We start from the raw sequence: 14,483 nt of genomic DNA, 5'->3' as shown, positions 1-14,483 counted from the left end.
AGTGTAACATTTTCTATATAAAATAAATATCGCGTGCACACGACAGAAATAACGAACAAGAAGGAATTGTAAACACTCGTCTGCTAATGTTTTGGGGGATCCAAGATGGCGGCAGGCCCCGCCCACTGGCTTCAAAACAACGTACAGCGTAAGACTGTAGCGCCATCTCCCCTAATTCTATCTCCACGGACATACAATACGATGGATTGGAAGGGGAGGTGCTATTCCATGGCCTGCGACGTCACGTGACCAGAATCTCCTTCATTATTTCCTTTGGGGACAACCGTAGTCCCTTGGGTATGAGACCACAGTGGATACGAGATGGAATTAGTTGCCATAATTGTAGCTATCTGTGTTGTGGTTCGAAACACACCAGGGCTATTTGTCAGGGTGCGTCAGAATCCTGTTCGCCTATGTCGAGCTTGCATGGCCGTCAGTTTCAGCACATTTTGTAAGATACAGTACAAATGGTACGTTCATTGCGTCAGTGATGGTGTTTGCAGTAACTGTAACTGGTGTAAATTGAAAAGTACACAGCAATGTGGTTTTATTCGTATTATCTCCTTAAACAGGCTTCACCGACTCCAGGTTCCCTACCTCAAATTGTTCAGTGTCTTGTTACAATGTTGCACGATCCTACTGAAACGCCCTATATGCGGCAAACAGCTCCGCACTGTAATGTGACAGCTGTTAAACCACAAATTAGTTGTTCGAAATGCCTACTTCAACGAATTCCAAAACAATCTAAAATGTTGGAAGGGTGTTGTGTCGGCAGTGATATTTACGTACAATGGCAGACAGCTTTTTCGTCTTCGAGCCTTATTTCTTTTATAAATGTGTTTGTGGGCTGTGATGGATACCTCCGCGAAATCTATTTTCGGATCCGAGATTTGGGTTTCGTCTACCTTGTATGTAACGCTAGTCACCGCTGTAATCGCGTATCTGCACCGCAACATCAATATGATTTCGGTTGGCGTCATACTGAAAACTGTGCAACTACTCTGAACAGCCAAAGAAACTGTTACGCCTTCCTAATATCGTGTAGAGCAGGCAGACGTACCGCAGCACGACGTGGCATGGACTCGAATAGTGTCTGAAGTAGTGCTGGACAGAGTTGATACCATGAATTCTGCTGGGCTCTTCATGAAGGGGGTGGAGTCCTCTTCTGAACAGCACGTTGCAAGGCATCCCAGATATGTTCAATAATGTTCATGCCTGGGGAGTTCGATGGCCAGCGGAAGTGTTTAAACTCAGAAGAGTGTTTCTGTAGACACTCTGTACCAATTCTGGACGTGTGGGGTGTCGCATTGTCCTGCTGGAATTGCCCGAGTCATCGGAATGTACAATGGACACAAATGGATGCAGGTGATCAGACAGGATGCTTACGTACGTGTCACCTGTCACAGTCGTATGTATACGTATCAGAGGACCCAATATCAGTCTAACTGCTCACGCCCCACGCCATTACAGAGCCTCTGCCAGCTTGAACAGTCACCTGCTGACACGGATTCACGAGATTGTCTCCATACCCGTACACCGCTCGATACAGTTTGAAACGAGAATCGTTCGACGAGGCAGCATGTTTCCAGTTATCACCAGTCCAATCTCGGTGTTAATGGGCCCAGTCGAGGCGTAAAGCTTTGTGTCGTGCAATCAAGAGTACACGAGTGGGTCTTCGGCCCCGAAAGCCCATATCGATGATGTTTCGTTGAATGGTTCGCACGCTGACACTTATTGATGGCCAAGCATTGAAATTTGGAGCAGTTTGCGGAAGGGTTGCACTTCTGTAAAGTCGAACGATTCTCTTCAGTCGTCGTTGGTACCGTTCTAGCAGGATCTTTCTTCCGACAGCAGCGATGTCGGAGATTTGATGTTTACCGGGTTCCTGATATTCACGGTACACCCGTGAACTGGTCGTGCGGGGAAAATCCCCACTTCATCGCTACCTCGAAGATGCTGTGTCCCATCGCTCGTGCGCCGACTATAACACCACGTTCAAACTCACTTAAGTCTTGATAACCTTCCATTGCAGCAGCAGTAACCTTTCTTAACAACTGCGGCAGACACTTGTTGTCTTATCGCAGCGCCGTATTCTGCCTATTTACACATCTCTGTGTACCTATGTACCAGTTTCTTTGGCACTTCAGTGTATATAGAGTTTCTGAGCTTCTGTGTGAATCGTAGTTCACGGTACCACTAAAGAATACCACCAGCTATAGCGTCACATAAGCTGCGCTTGTGAACCGTCTTTAACAAAACCACCATGTATTCAGACTTTTTGTATCAAGGATGGTATCTCATAATATCACTTTCACCATTCGGCACTGGCCAAAGCGTGGACACTGCACCATTTGATGGTAACCGAGATAGAAACTGAAAGTGCATGTGTCAGGTGTGGGCATAAAATAATGGATCCTTCTATCGCCCACCACACTCGTCTCCTGACGTAACAGAAGAATTTAGACAAAACCTCAGTTCACTTCTATATAAGTTCCCCATCTATACTGCAATCGTCAGCGGAGACTTGAATCATCCAACAATTGATTGGTAAAATCACAGTTTTGCTAGTGGTGGGCGTGATACGACATCCTGTGAAACATTAGTAAAAGCCATGTCTGAAAACTACCTTGAAAAGGTAGTTAGCAACCCCACTCACGATGGGAATCTGTTGGATCGAATGGCAAGAAACAGACCTCTTTGAGGATATCCACATTGAAACTGGTTCAGTGACGATGGCACTGTCGTGGCAAAAATGATTACCATATTACAAAGGACAGCTATAACAAGCAGAAAGATATATGTGTTCGGTAAGCAGTAGTGTCATGTCTCATTGAGGAACTTGAAACTTTCAGCACGGGGGAAGACCATGTAGAGAAACTATGGCCCAAGTTTAAAAGAATATTGGCCATGCACTGGATAGGTATGTACTCAGTAGAACGAGAGAAAGCCTCCTTAGTATACACTCACTGTAAAGAAACAGATATTACTGCATAATAGGTGTAAAACACGGCGTAGGGCTATAGAGGGAGAGATGCTGAACGAAACGTGTTTGGCTACAAGAGAGCAGAGCAACGTATGATGTCTTCAATGACCACCGTAGCAGAATATCGTCATGTGATCTTACACAGAACACAAAGAAATTCTGCTCGTGTGTAAAGGTTGTTAGTGGCACCAAAGTTAGTGTCCAGTCCCTAGTGAATGAGACAGGAACTGAAATTGAGGATAGCAAAGCAAAAGCTGAAATGCTTAACTCAGTTTTCAAATGTCCCTTTACAAAGGAAAACCCAGAAGACACAACAATTGGCGCAATTTAATCCTCGTACCACCAAAAAGATAAATTAAATAGTAGTAGTGTTCGTGGTGTTGACAAACACCTCAAATCGTTAAAATTGAACAAAGCTGCAGGCCCCGATGGTATCCCCGTCATATTCTATACAGAATTTTCGGCTGAGTTAGCACCTCTTGTAACTATAAAACTGTGTCCAGTTCTGGGAAAAAAAGCGTCACCCCCCCCCCCCCCTACAGGAAGGGTAGTAGAAGTGATCTACAAAACCACTGTTCAGTATCGTTGACATCGGTTTGTTGTAGAATCTTAGAACATTTTCTGAGCTCAAATATGATGAGGTATCGTGATCAGAATCACCTCAGTGCCAACCGGCATGGATTCCGAAAAATCGATCATATGCAACCCAACTCTCGCTTTTCTCATATGACATACTGAAAGCTGTGGATCAAGGCAGTCAGGTAGATGGCGTATTTCTTGATGTCCAAAAAGTATTTGTCTCAGTATCGCACTTACGCTTATCGTCTATTATCATATGAGGTATCAGGTGACATTTTTGACTTGGTTGAGGACTTTTAGGTAAGGAGGATGCAGCCTGTTACCTCGGAGGTAGGGTAGAAGTAACTTCACGTGCGCCTCAGAGAAGGATGTTGGAACCCTTGCCATTCATGTTGTACATTAATGACCTTGCAGGCAATGATTAATATTAACCTCAGCCTTTTTTACATATAATGCAGTTATCTATAATGAAGTACAGTCTGAAAGAAGTCCATAAATGTACAGTCAGATCTCAAAAGATTTCCAAGTGGTGCGAAGATTGGCAATTTGCCTTAAATGTTCAGAAATGTAAAACTGTGCATTTAACAAAACGAGAAAACTTATATCATTGAGTCATAGTTGGAACTGGCCAACTCAAACAAATACCCGTCTGTAACACTTTGTACAGATATGATATAATAGAATGACAGTGTAGGCTAAAGTAGGTGGTAGACTTAGGTTTATTGGTAGAATACAGGGGAAGTACAATCAGTCTACAAAGCAGATCGCTTACTAATCACTCGTGCGACCGGTTCTAGAATATTGCTCAATTGTGGAACCCGTACCAAATAGGACTAACAGTGGATATTGAACGTGTACAGGGAAGGACAGCAGGAATGACCCGTGGGAGAGTCACAGAGATACCGAAGAAAATGAACTGACAGATTCTGAAGACAGACACAAACTATCCCGATAAAGTCTGTTAACAAAAGTTTCAGGAACCGGCTTTAAATGATGACCCTAAAAATATATTACAATCCCCTACATACAGGGTGTTACAAAAAGATACGGCCAAACTTTCAGGAAACATTTCTCACACACAAAGAAAGAAAATATGTTATGCGGACATGTGTCCGGAAACGCTTACTTTCCATGTTAGATCTCATTTTATTACTTCCCTTCAAATCACATTAATCATGGAATGGAAACACACAGCAACAGAACGTAACAGCGTGACTTCAAACACTTTGTTACAGGAAATGTTCAAAATGTCCTGCGTTAGCGAGGATACATGAATCCACCCTCCGTCGCACGGAATCCCTGATGCGCTAATGCAGCCCTGGAGAATGGCGTATTGTATCACAGCCGTCCACAATACGAGCACGAAGAGTCTCTACATTTGGTACCGGGGTTGCGTAGACGAGAGCTTTCAAATGCCCCCACAAATGAAAGTCAAGAGGGTTGAGGTGAGGAGAGCTTGGAGGCCACGGAATTGGTCCGCCTCTACCAATCCATCGGTCACCGAATCTGTTGTTGAGAAGCGTACGAACACTTCGACTGAAATGTGCAGGAGCTCCATCGTGCTCGAACCACATGTTGTGTCGTACTTGTAAAGGCACATGTTCCAGCAGCACAGGTAGAGTATCCCGTATGAAATCGTGATAACGTGCTCCATTGAGCGTAGGTGGAAGAACATGGGGCCCAATCGAGACATCACCAACAATGCCTGCCCAAACGTTCACAGAAAATTTGTGTCGATGACGTGACTGCACAATTGCGTGCGGATTCTCGTCAGCCCACACATGTCGACTGTGAAAATTTACAATTTGATCACGTCGGAATGAAGCCTCATCCGTAAAGAGAACATTTGCACTGAAATGAGGATTGACACATTGTCGGATGAACCATTCGTAGTAGTGTACCCGTGGAGGCCAATCAGCTGCTGATAGTGCCTGCACACGCTGTACACGGTACGGAAACAACTGGTTCTCCCGTAGCACTCTACGTACAGTGACGTGGTCAACGTTACCTTGTACAGCAGCAACTTCTCTGACGCTGACTTTAGGGTTATCGTCAACTGCACGAAGAATTGCCTCGTCCATTGCAGGTGTCCTCGTCGTTCTAGGTCTTCCCCAGTCGCGAGTCATGGGCTGGAATGTTCCGTGCTCTCTAAGACGCCGATCAATTGCTTCGAACGTTTTCCTGTCGGGACACCTTCGTTCTGGAAATCTGTCTCGATACAAACGTAGCGCGCCACGGCTATTGCCCCGTGCTAATCCGTACATCAAATGGGCACCTGGCAACTCCTCATTTGTAAACATTGCACTGACTGCAAAACCACGTTGGTGATGAACGCTAACCTGTTGATGGTACGTACTGATGTGCTCGATGCTAGTACTGTAGAGCAATGAGTCCCATGTCAACACAAGCACCGAAGTCAACATTACCTTCCTTCAATTTGGCCAACTGGCGGTGAATCGAGGGAGTACAGTACATACTGACGAAGCTAAAATGAGCTCTAACATAGAAATTAAGCGTTTCCAGACACATGTCCACATAAGATATTTTCTTTATTTGTGTGTGAAGAATGTTTCCTGCAAGTTTGGCCGTACCTTTTTGTAACACCCTGTATTGCTCAGATCGAGATCGTTAGGACATGACCAGAGTAATTAATGCACGAACAAAGGTATTCAAACATCATTCTTCCCGCGCTCCGAAAATGAATGAAATGGTAAAAAAACCCTAATAACTGATAGAGTGGGATGTACCCTGTGCCATGCACTTCACGGTGTTTGCAGAGTATAGATGTAGGCGTCGCCTGCCATTCCGTTGACGTCCCACACACGAGCGACGGATCGCTTCAGGGATCGCACACGTGTGTGGATAAATCGCAGCGATCAATCGCTGACCGCTGGTCGCATGAAGATTCCAGGCAATCCGATGGATCGCATGCGACCCGTTCATGCAATATGGCTGGCTGGTTAACAGCTGTGTGAGACAGTAGGATGCGAGTAGTTTCTCTATTTATCAAGCGTGGCGGAGTCATTTCGTTTCGGTTCGCTGTGCCCACATTGAGTAAGAAATTTACTTTAGAAATTAGAGACATCCAGACACCACGAACTATCAGAGAAGTGAAATCGGAAACCGGAGATGCCATTTATATTAAGAAGCAATACAAAATAAACCCTCCGATTCTGAAGTAATTTAGCATTTTGAAGCTTGTGCAAAAGAAGTGGAATTGATGGGAATTTCATAAGAATAACTGCCATACAATGGACTCCAGCTTACGATTTTGAATTATTCATAAAATAATTATACGTATTATTAAAGTTTTAACTTCTAAACAGAATGGCATATTTATTTACTACAATATTAAGGAGCATTTTAATTTAAATGTTCAGTTTTACTCAAGTCCCTTGTTATTTTGTATAATTCAGTTCCGCTTCGTACAAATTATAACAAGAGTTACGGTAACCGATAGTACTGCTATTGAAAACATTTCTGTTGACACATCGAGTGAATTGTGCAAATTCTTGCAATTATACTATAAGACTAACGAATATGAAAGGAACTGGGGACAAACGTAGAACTAATTCTGTTAGCACACTTGAAAGATATACAAAATCCATTTGGGATCAGTGAAAAATGTGTTATGTTCTGTAAAGTACTCTACATTTTCCACGAAAAGTATTTCAGAACAATCGTAACAAACTAACAGAGAAACCTGTGTCAGAATATATGGCATGGGAGAAGGCACGAGTAACAGTCTAGATATGAGATGCATGCAGACTTATATCTCTTTATGGATATTACGAATGATGCAGTTATCGTAAGTAAGGTAGTTTGGATGCGGTGCGTGATAGTGGGTGAACGTCGTGGGCAAAAATCTGCGAAATATGGAGCAATAAATACTAAAGCCAAATAATGTATGACGTTCGGACTTTACTGTATATGTGGAAATGTTTTTATTGTTTCACTGACGATGCAACGTGACACCGAGTCTTCAACGTCTAGGTGGAAGTGGGTAATGGTGGCTGGAGGATTTCTCAATATAATGCGCTGTGTGGAACACACTGTTCTCTTAGAAAAGCTATATTCTCTGTGACTTGCCAGTTTTGCCGTATTCGTGAATACAGTCGCTTATACAATCCTCACCCTGTTTCATCCATACTGGCACTATCATTACATTATGCAGCTATATTTAACCGCCACGAGGGCAATGCTAGTTTAGTAATTTGTCTTAACATAATAGTATTTAAATGAAACTAGAAAAGAGTGGAAGTTACTTTTGTTATTAGGCGATTTTCTTTTCAGTGCATATACACAAGTATAATATGTTTTCCCAATACTTGCTTATAGACTATATTTGCAGTTCCCTTGTTCACTGTAAAGGAAGAAATGTGTAGGAGATCCAACTCGTAAACATGTGAGAGAAAAATGATCCAATTAAATTAAGGTCGCAGAGCTCTTTTGATGATTATACTGTTTGCTAAGTTAAACGGAAACTGTAGTCGCCTTAAGGTGTAGAGTAACCCAGATGATGATATGGGCATTTGTAGTATAAAACGAATCCTCCTCTTTTGTTTGCCAATCATGATTCCCGCTCCGAAGATGTTACTGGGCAGTTGCGTGTGCATACATAGTCTTACGTCATTACATAGTTTTGACAAATTTTGATTACACAGTAAACTGGCTGAAAAGTGGAAAGGAAGAGGGCCTGATCAATATGTAAAAGATGAATAAGCGAAGTCGATGATGAAAAAGTGCTACATTATGAAAAGGATTATAATAACGAAAAATAAGCCAAATTTTTATCCGAAATCATTGTAGTGAAAATAAGCAAAGTAATTGACGAAAAAGTTATAAATTAAGAAAAAGATTATAATGCCGAACAATAAGCGAAATTTTTATCCGAAATCACTGTAGTGTACCGTTCGATTATTTTACGAGTATTTTTATCTGAGTTTCTGTGAATTTTTTGTTTGTATCTCTGTTGACCATCGGTAAAGTGTGACTGAAGAAAACGGGCAGAGAGACTAAAAACTATGTATTTCACATTACACGTTATTATTTGAGTTTGAATGACGGAACCGTACGAGCATCGTAACATGTTGGACGAATGAAACAGTAAAAACATTTTCACATGAGCGGTAAAGTTCGTACGACAGAGAGTCTACAGCTTTTCCTAAGAGTATTCATTGCTCCATATTTCAGCACAGTCACCCACTGCCACGCACCGCGACCAAACTTGCTTACTAACAGCGTGAGATCACGTTCTATCTACCACCACAATCGCGACTGGGTAGTCACGGAAGAAAGTTGTCTGTACGTACACACACACAAGCATTTTATATGTAGATACAGATTGTAATTCTCGTTTTCGTTTATTTTATGTTCTGAAAATATTGGTGAGGGGTTTCGAAATCGACTGCAGCTGAACTTCTCGACACAGTGACGCTCGTAATACTGACTGAAATTAATACGTTTGTTTGCGTGGCCATCTTCCGCAGCAGCTGTTAAAATAATCCGTCTTGAGCCGACTGCAATTAATTAAAAAAGAATTACACCAGACGCGTTTCGCTATTATTTATAAAGCATCTTCTGTTGTTATTCTGCAAATAGAATACATACGTTTGTACAGTTTTGGTTGTTTTAGGTTAAAAACGGCGTTTTGGTTATAAAGTTGGTGTGCAAGCTACCTACGGTATTTCTTTACACATGCTGCTCCTTCCCTCCTTCCTCGTGACGATTGGCGTCGAAAGACTAAGTTGTTTCACATTTGCGCTTGGCAGTTTTTGCCATTCTTTAGTATTTCTTGCGCTGCATTCTTAAAACTGTTTCTCACTCCGCACTGCAACAGTGTTGTATGTTTCTTTGAGTGTTGCCAACTTGTGAAACTAGTGTGTGTGTGTGTGTGTGTGTGAAATTGTCTTGTTTGTAGATAGCGACGTAAAAGGATTGGAGGTGGATTGACATTTTTTTTTCTTCTTGGTGGTGGTAGTGGGGGGATGGACTTGGACGGTGTAAATAATGCAGCGCAAAAAATACTGCAGAATGGCAAAAAACTGCCAAGTGCAAATGTGAATCGAAGTCTGTGGATGCCAACCGCTGCTAGCAAGGAGGGAAGGAGCAGAATAGGTAAAGAAACACCGTAAGTAACTTCCGCACAAACTTAACAAACATAACGCTGTTCTTAACCTAAAACAACCAAAAGTGTACACACGTATTTATCCAATTTGCAGAATAACCGTGGAAGATGCTTTATAAATAAACGCGAAACGTGTCTGGTATAATTTTCAATTAAACTGCAGTCAGCTCAAGACGGGTTGTCGAAGCGAGAGACCGGTTGCAGGCGATATTTCTCGTGTGTAATGTCCTTATGAATTGGCGTTTATCCGCTCGTACTGTGTTGTTTACTAACCCAATCCCCCCCCCCCCCCCCGCACACCATGAGTCCATTCATTTCGCCCCCTTACCACTGGCGTCATCGCTGCAATCTGTCGCTCATATGTAGTGCCCTTATGAATCGGCTGGGTATCGTGTTGTTTACGGGTCGACAGAAGCGTCCGATCCCAGGCGTCGGCTTTGACCCGTGACGTAGGGGTGTTGTCGCGTGTGACGTCATGACGGCGCGGAGTTTGGTTTACGATTGTGGCGTGTTTGTACATGTCGTCGTGTTGTGGTTTCTTGTGCTCTCTGGTGGTATGTTCAGGGTCTTCGTTTATGTGGTGTAATGGGCTCAGTTTGATTTTGCTCATTATCCAGAATTCTTCGAGTGTCGGCTGTGTTAGTAGTGGAATTCGCTTCAGTGAGTTAACGATTTTGTGTGAAGGTTAATTTAGTGTTGTTCGCTGTACATCGTGTGGTAATTTTAGTAAAATTAATAGGTTGTTGTTTTTGTTCAGGACTGGATATGACGGATAAAATTAACAGTGCGCAGGTCAAGGGAAGTGTTCGATCCCAATGTGTGGCTGTGTATATTGGTATCGGGAGATGTTTTTGTGCTATATAGGCCAAGGGAAGTGTTTGATCCTAATTTATGGTATCGGGAGCTGCTGTTGAGCTATATAGGTCAAGGGAAGTGTTCGATACCAGATGATATTGTGTTTAGTGGTATTTGGGGAGTTTTGTGATGTCGGTTTTTTTCGTCGTTTCGTGTGGTTTTGTATGGGGGTGGGTGTCTAAATTTGTTTATATTTAGTTTGCCCCCACTGTAACGGTACTTTGACTACCGCGCCTCCGCCAATACAAAGTTATAATTTACGATCGCGCATGCTGAAGAGCGCTGCGCCAGCGACCGATTTTTATAAATAATTTTGATCTTTTTTTTTTTACTTTTGCGTAGGTGTTTGTTTTTAACAACTAATGGATTAGTCTCTCTCTCTCTCTCTCTCTCTCTCTCTCTCTCTCTCTCTCTTGTCTTCATACGAAAGACGTGTATTTTTCGGCGCTGTGTTAAATATGCTTTTGGGTGGAAATTAAAATTATATTACGAAACGAAGTTGTTTCAATAGTGATTCGAAATGGTTATCCCCGAATTTGTAAATTGATCGTGACAGTGACAACTTGAAGAAGTTTTCAACAGACGGAGAAAAGTGAAAGACGGGTCGTCCTACAAGAGAATTAGGAGGGCAGCCACGAAGACTATATTGTAATTAGTACTGCGTTTCTAACAAGATTATAAGGTAAATTTCAACTAGTTTCTGACGCTATTTCCGTACAGTCGCTTTTTGTAGTGTTGCCGACCCGGTCTGCCATGCACGGTCAAATTACAGCAATATCTCAATCAATAATACGAAGTCCGCCTTATCCGTAACTTACTCCATCAAAATTCAAAAACCCAATCAGATTTTCTATTTTGTACTATCACGGCAGAACCCCGAGGAAAGGTAACACTACACCACCCAAAAACACCCCATTTCCCGCTCTTGTCCCGTTAGTGTCATTATGCTTTTTGTGGAAAGTGGCTTCTACTAATCCCACTTTGACCGCCCGCAGAGACGTACCTTGGCGACGAGGCTGTCGGCGGGCAGGTCGTCGGCCTTGGCGGCGTGCGCGGCGGCGGCGGCCTGCAGTGCGCCGGCGTAGTCGCGGTCTGCGCGCACCTTGGCGGCCAGGCAGCGGCGCATCGCGTCCACCAGCCGCAGCTCGGCCTCCTGGCGCGCCGCCAGCGCCTCGTGCTGCGCCGACACGCGCCCGCCCACGGCCGCCGACGAGAAGCCCATCCCGCGCTGGCACTACGCGCGCGGCCCCTCCATCACAGCCACACTCGGCTACGGTGACACACTACACTTGCCACAGTTTCCGAGTCACAGCACACTACACTAAATAAATACACCGATCCAGACTGCGCTACAGTATTCAAAATTTCACACGATTTATTCTTTTGTCGATGCCGGCACGCGAAACTGTGTCCCGTGTTCTAGTCGCCGCGGCGAACTTCGACCAGTACCACAGTTATGTGTTGTTAACTCCCACGCAGAATTTACTGTAGAAGAGAATTTTATTGAACACTTCACATACGGTTACAGCAAATGACAGTAACGATTCGATTTACTGCACCGATTACCACTTTAGAGCAGAAGAGAACTTCGCTCAACATTTAACTCGTGATAACAGTAGGGGTATAGCGTACGGTAAGTGTATCAGTTGTGGTCGACAGATATCGCTGCTACACTCCTTATGTGCTGAGATTATGATACACACGACACAAAATCTCGCTCTTCTACACACCGACTAAATCAATTTGTAAACAATTTTAATGCACCTCACTCTGTATACTTTCGATGCCCCGAAAACTACTCGTCGAAAATCGCCGTCTCCCGTCGACTTGCTACAGCCTGGACATTCGAGACGGATGGCCGTGGTAAGAGAAGATTCGCCCGTCTGCAGAATACACCACGAAATGCGACCACGTTCGACAGAGCTTCAGTGAACGGCGGGATCGACGTACCTGCTGCGCTAACTTCCAGATGGAACCACAAACACTCGGGTCCAGTTGTACTTCTAATTCGCTCGCCGCCTTCTGGAACACTCCAACTCTCATAACATTTACGACTGTTTGGACATAATTTTTTGATAGGGAATTTCGACGATGTTCACTCCAGAGGGAATGCGACATAAGAGGCAACACAGCGTACAGCACTCGCAACTTGTATACTATCTACGCGGTAGGAAGCGAGAGTTGAAGTACGTTTGCCCACTCCTCGCCTTAGCATATTCAGAATAAATATGGGCAATACGAAGGCCCACAACAGTTCCAAACATGTGGTAGGACAGACGAGGTTACTTGATAATTTATTTTATTTTTTCCTGGCTTCGTTCTACAGATGATTTGAAACGCAGTACATCGTAAAGATGAGCTCTTGACACTTCCACACGTGGTACTCCTATTTCAAGTGTTAGTACCAAAATATTACAGCTATCATCTATTTTTGCTTTCACCGTGCATCTTTGTGGCTGTATGTCATATCTACGGAAGCTGCTCTCAATTACTTCTGTTATCTTTCAACTCTTTAATTAGTGCTAAGCAACAAGTTGATTACAGTAAGTCAGGCTTTGCTAAAGAACTATTTACACCGTTGTTATGTAGCTTTATTCGTAAGTTTAAAACGAATTAATGAAAGAGAAATTAGTATCGTTACTCAATAGTATTTCGTAGAATTATCAGGATGCGTCGACTATTTTTATTGTGGCAACGTCAAGGGAACATAAGCGAAACTCGTGGAAAAGAATTACTACCGTCGGAAATAGTAGTTTGGGTACATCACCGACTTGGCAGATTTAGTTGTTATTGTGACGCGTTGCACAGATTTGATGAACTCGCAACGTAATACGACGAAATATATCCACTTTGCACTTCTCTTGAGGATAATTTTTTTTTCATGAATATGGAAATGTGGTGAGATGGCATCCACTGCGGCGTGAATCACTCCTCTTCAAATATTTATAGTTCACAAGTTCAGTAGTAGCACACAAATTTTAAAAGTAGCTCAGAAGTATTTCGACGATACTTTTGACAGCTGCGACGTAACATTACAAAGAACACAGCACGAATCGAAGGGGAAATACGTTCCGCGCGCGTACTGGGGAAATAGCAGCTTGATGATTCACCAGACAAAAATAGTCGAGAGAGAAAATAATCCGGCGGGGTTGAAAGTCGGCCCCGCAGAAACGCCGGCAGCTGTCCGCGTTACATCCGCAGCCGCCAGGTACCGTTGAGACGACCCGGTTGGCAGTTGGCGGCTCGCACGAACGCGCCCGCACGGACCTCCGCTGCCCGGCCTCACCGCAACTGCCCGCCAGCCACTGTCCTCCAACTGCGGACGTCCCGGCAGGACCGCCTCTGACAGCAGACTGCTGAGCCTGCTTACCGCGCCTACCGCCAGGCGGCACACCTGTTCGTTCCTAGTAGTTCGCGTTCCTGCCGCAGAGGTGCTGTTGTACAGTCCGGACGAAGCTATTGCTCTTGCTGGCATCTTACTGGGAAGATAACGCAATTACAGGCCCACCGTTTGACCTTTGTCGATTCCTTTGTAGGAAGAAGACGTATAAAGCTTTTTCTGTTTGACATTGAGGTCCCTTGGACCTTGGGATGAGGCCGCTCACCTTGGTACCTACGTATACTCAAGAACTCAGTGCCTTAGTCAAATTTTGATTTATTTACCAGTTTCAGCTCTACAGCCTGATAGTTTCAAAAAATACGGTGGCTGCAAATTAATCAAAATAGATTAGATTAGTACTTGTTCCATAGATTATGAATACGACACTTCGTAATGATGTGGACGTGTCAGGTTAATAAAAGGAGTCTATACAAGATTTTACATTACACAAAATGTTACATGACACTTAATATTTTTTTTTGGTGGGGGGTGGCGAAATTACCCACTTACTGTATCCAAAAATTCATCTAATGAGTAGAAGAAGTTGCCATTCAGAAATA

The 14,483-nt window shown here is 43.6% G+C and overlaps 1 protein-coding gene across 1 annotated transcript in view; it reads right to left on the bottom strand.

The window, feature by feature from the left end:
- Positions 1-13,879, bottom strand: part of LOC126109821 (tyrosine-protein kinase Fer) — a 611,311-nt gene extending 597,432 nt beyond the window's left edge. The window contains exon 1 of the mRNA XM_049914879.1: positions 11,548-13,879. Within this exon, the coding sequence (XP_049770836.1) occupies positions 11,548-11,766 (219 nt within the window). The 5' untranslated portion in view covers positions 11,767-13,879. The remainder of the gene's footprint in view (positions 1-11,547) is intronic.
- Positions 13,880-14,483: the final 604 nt, after the last annotated feature.

This window comes from Schistocerca cancellata, chromosome 12 (assembly GCF_023864275.1).
Source record: "Schistocerca cancellata isolate TAMUIC-IGC-003103 chromosome 12, iqSchCanc2.1, whole genome shotgun sequence".
Taxonomy (NCBI): Eukaryota; Metazoa; Arthropoda; class Insecta; order Orthoptera; family Acrididae; genus Schistocerca; species Schistocerca cancellata.
Note: the sequence above shows the minus strand (reverse complement) of the source record. Positions and strands in the feature narration are given on the sequence as shown.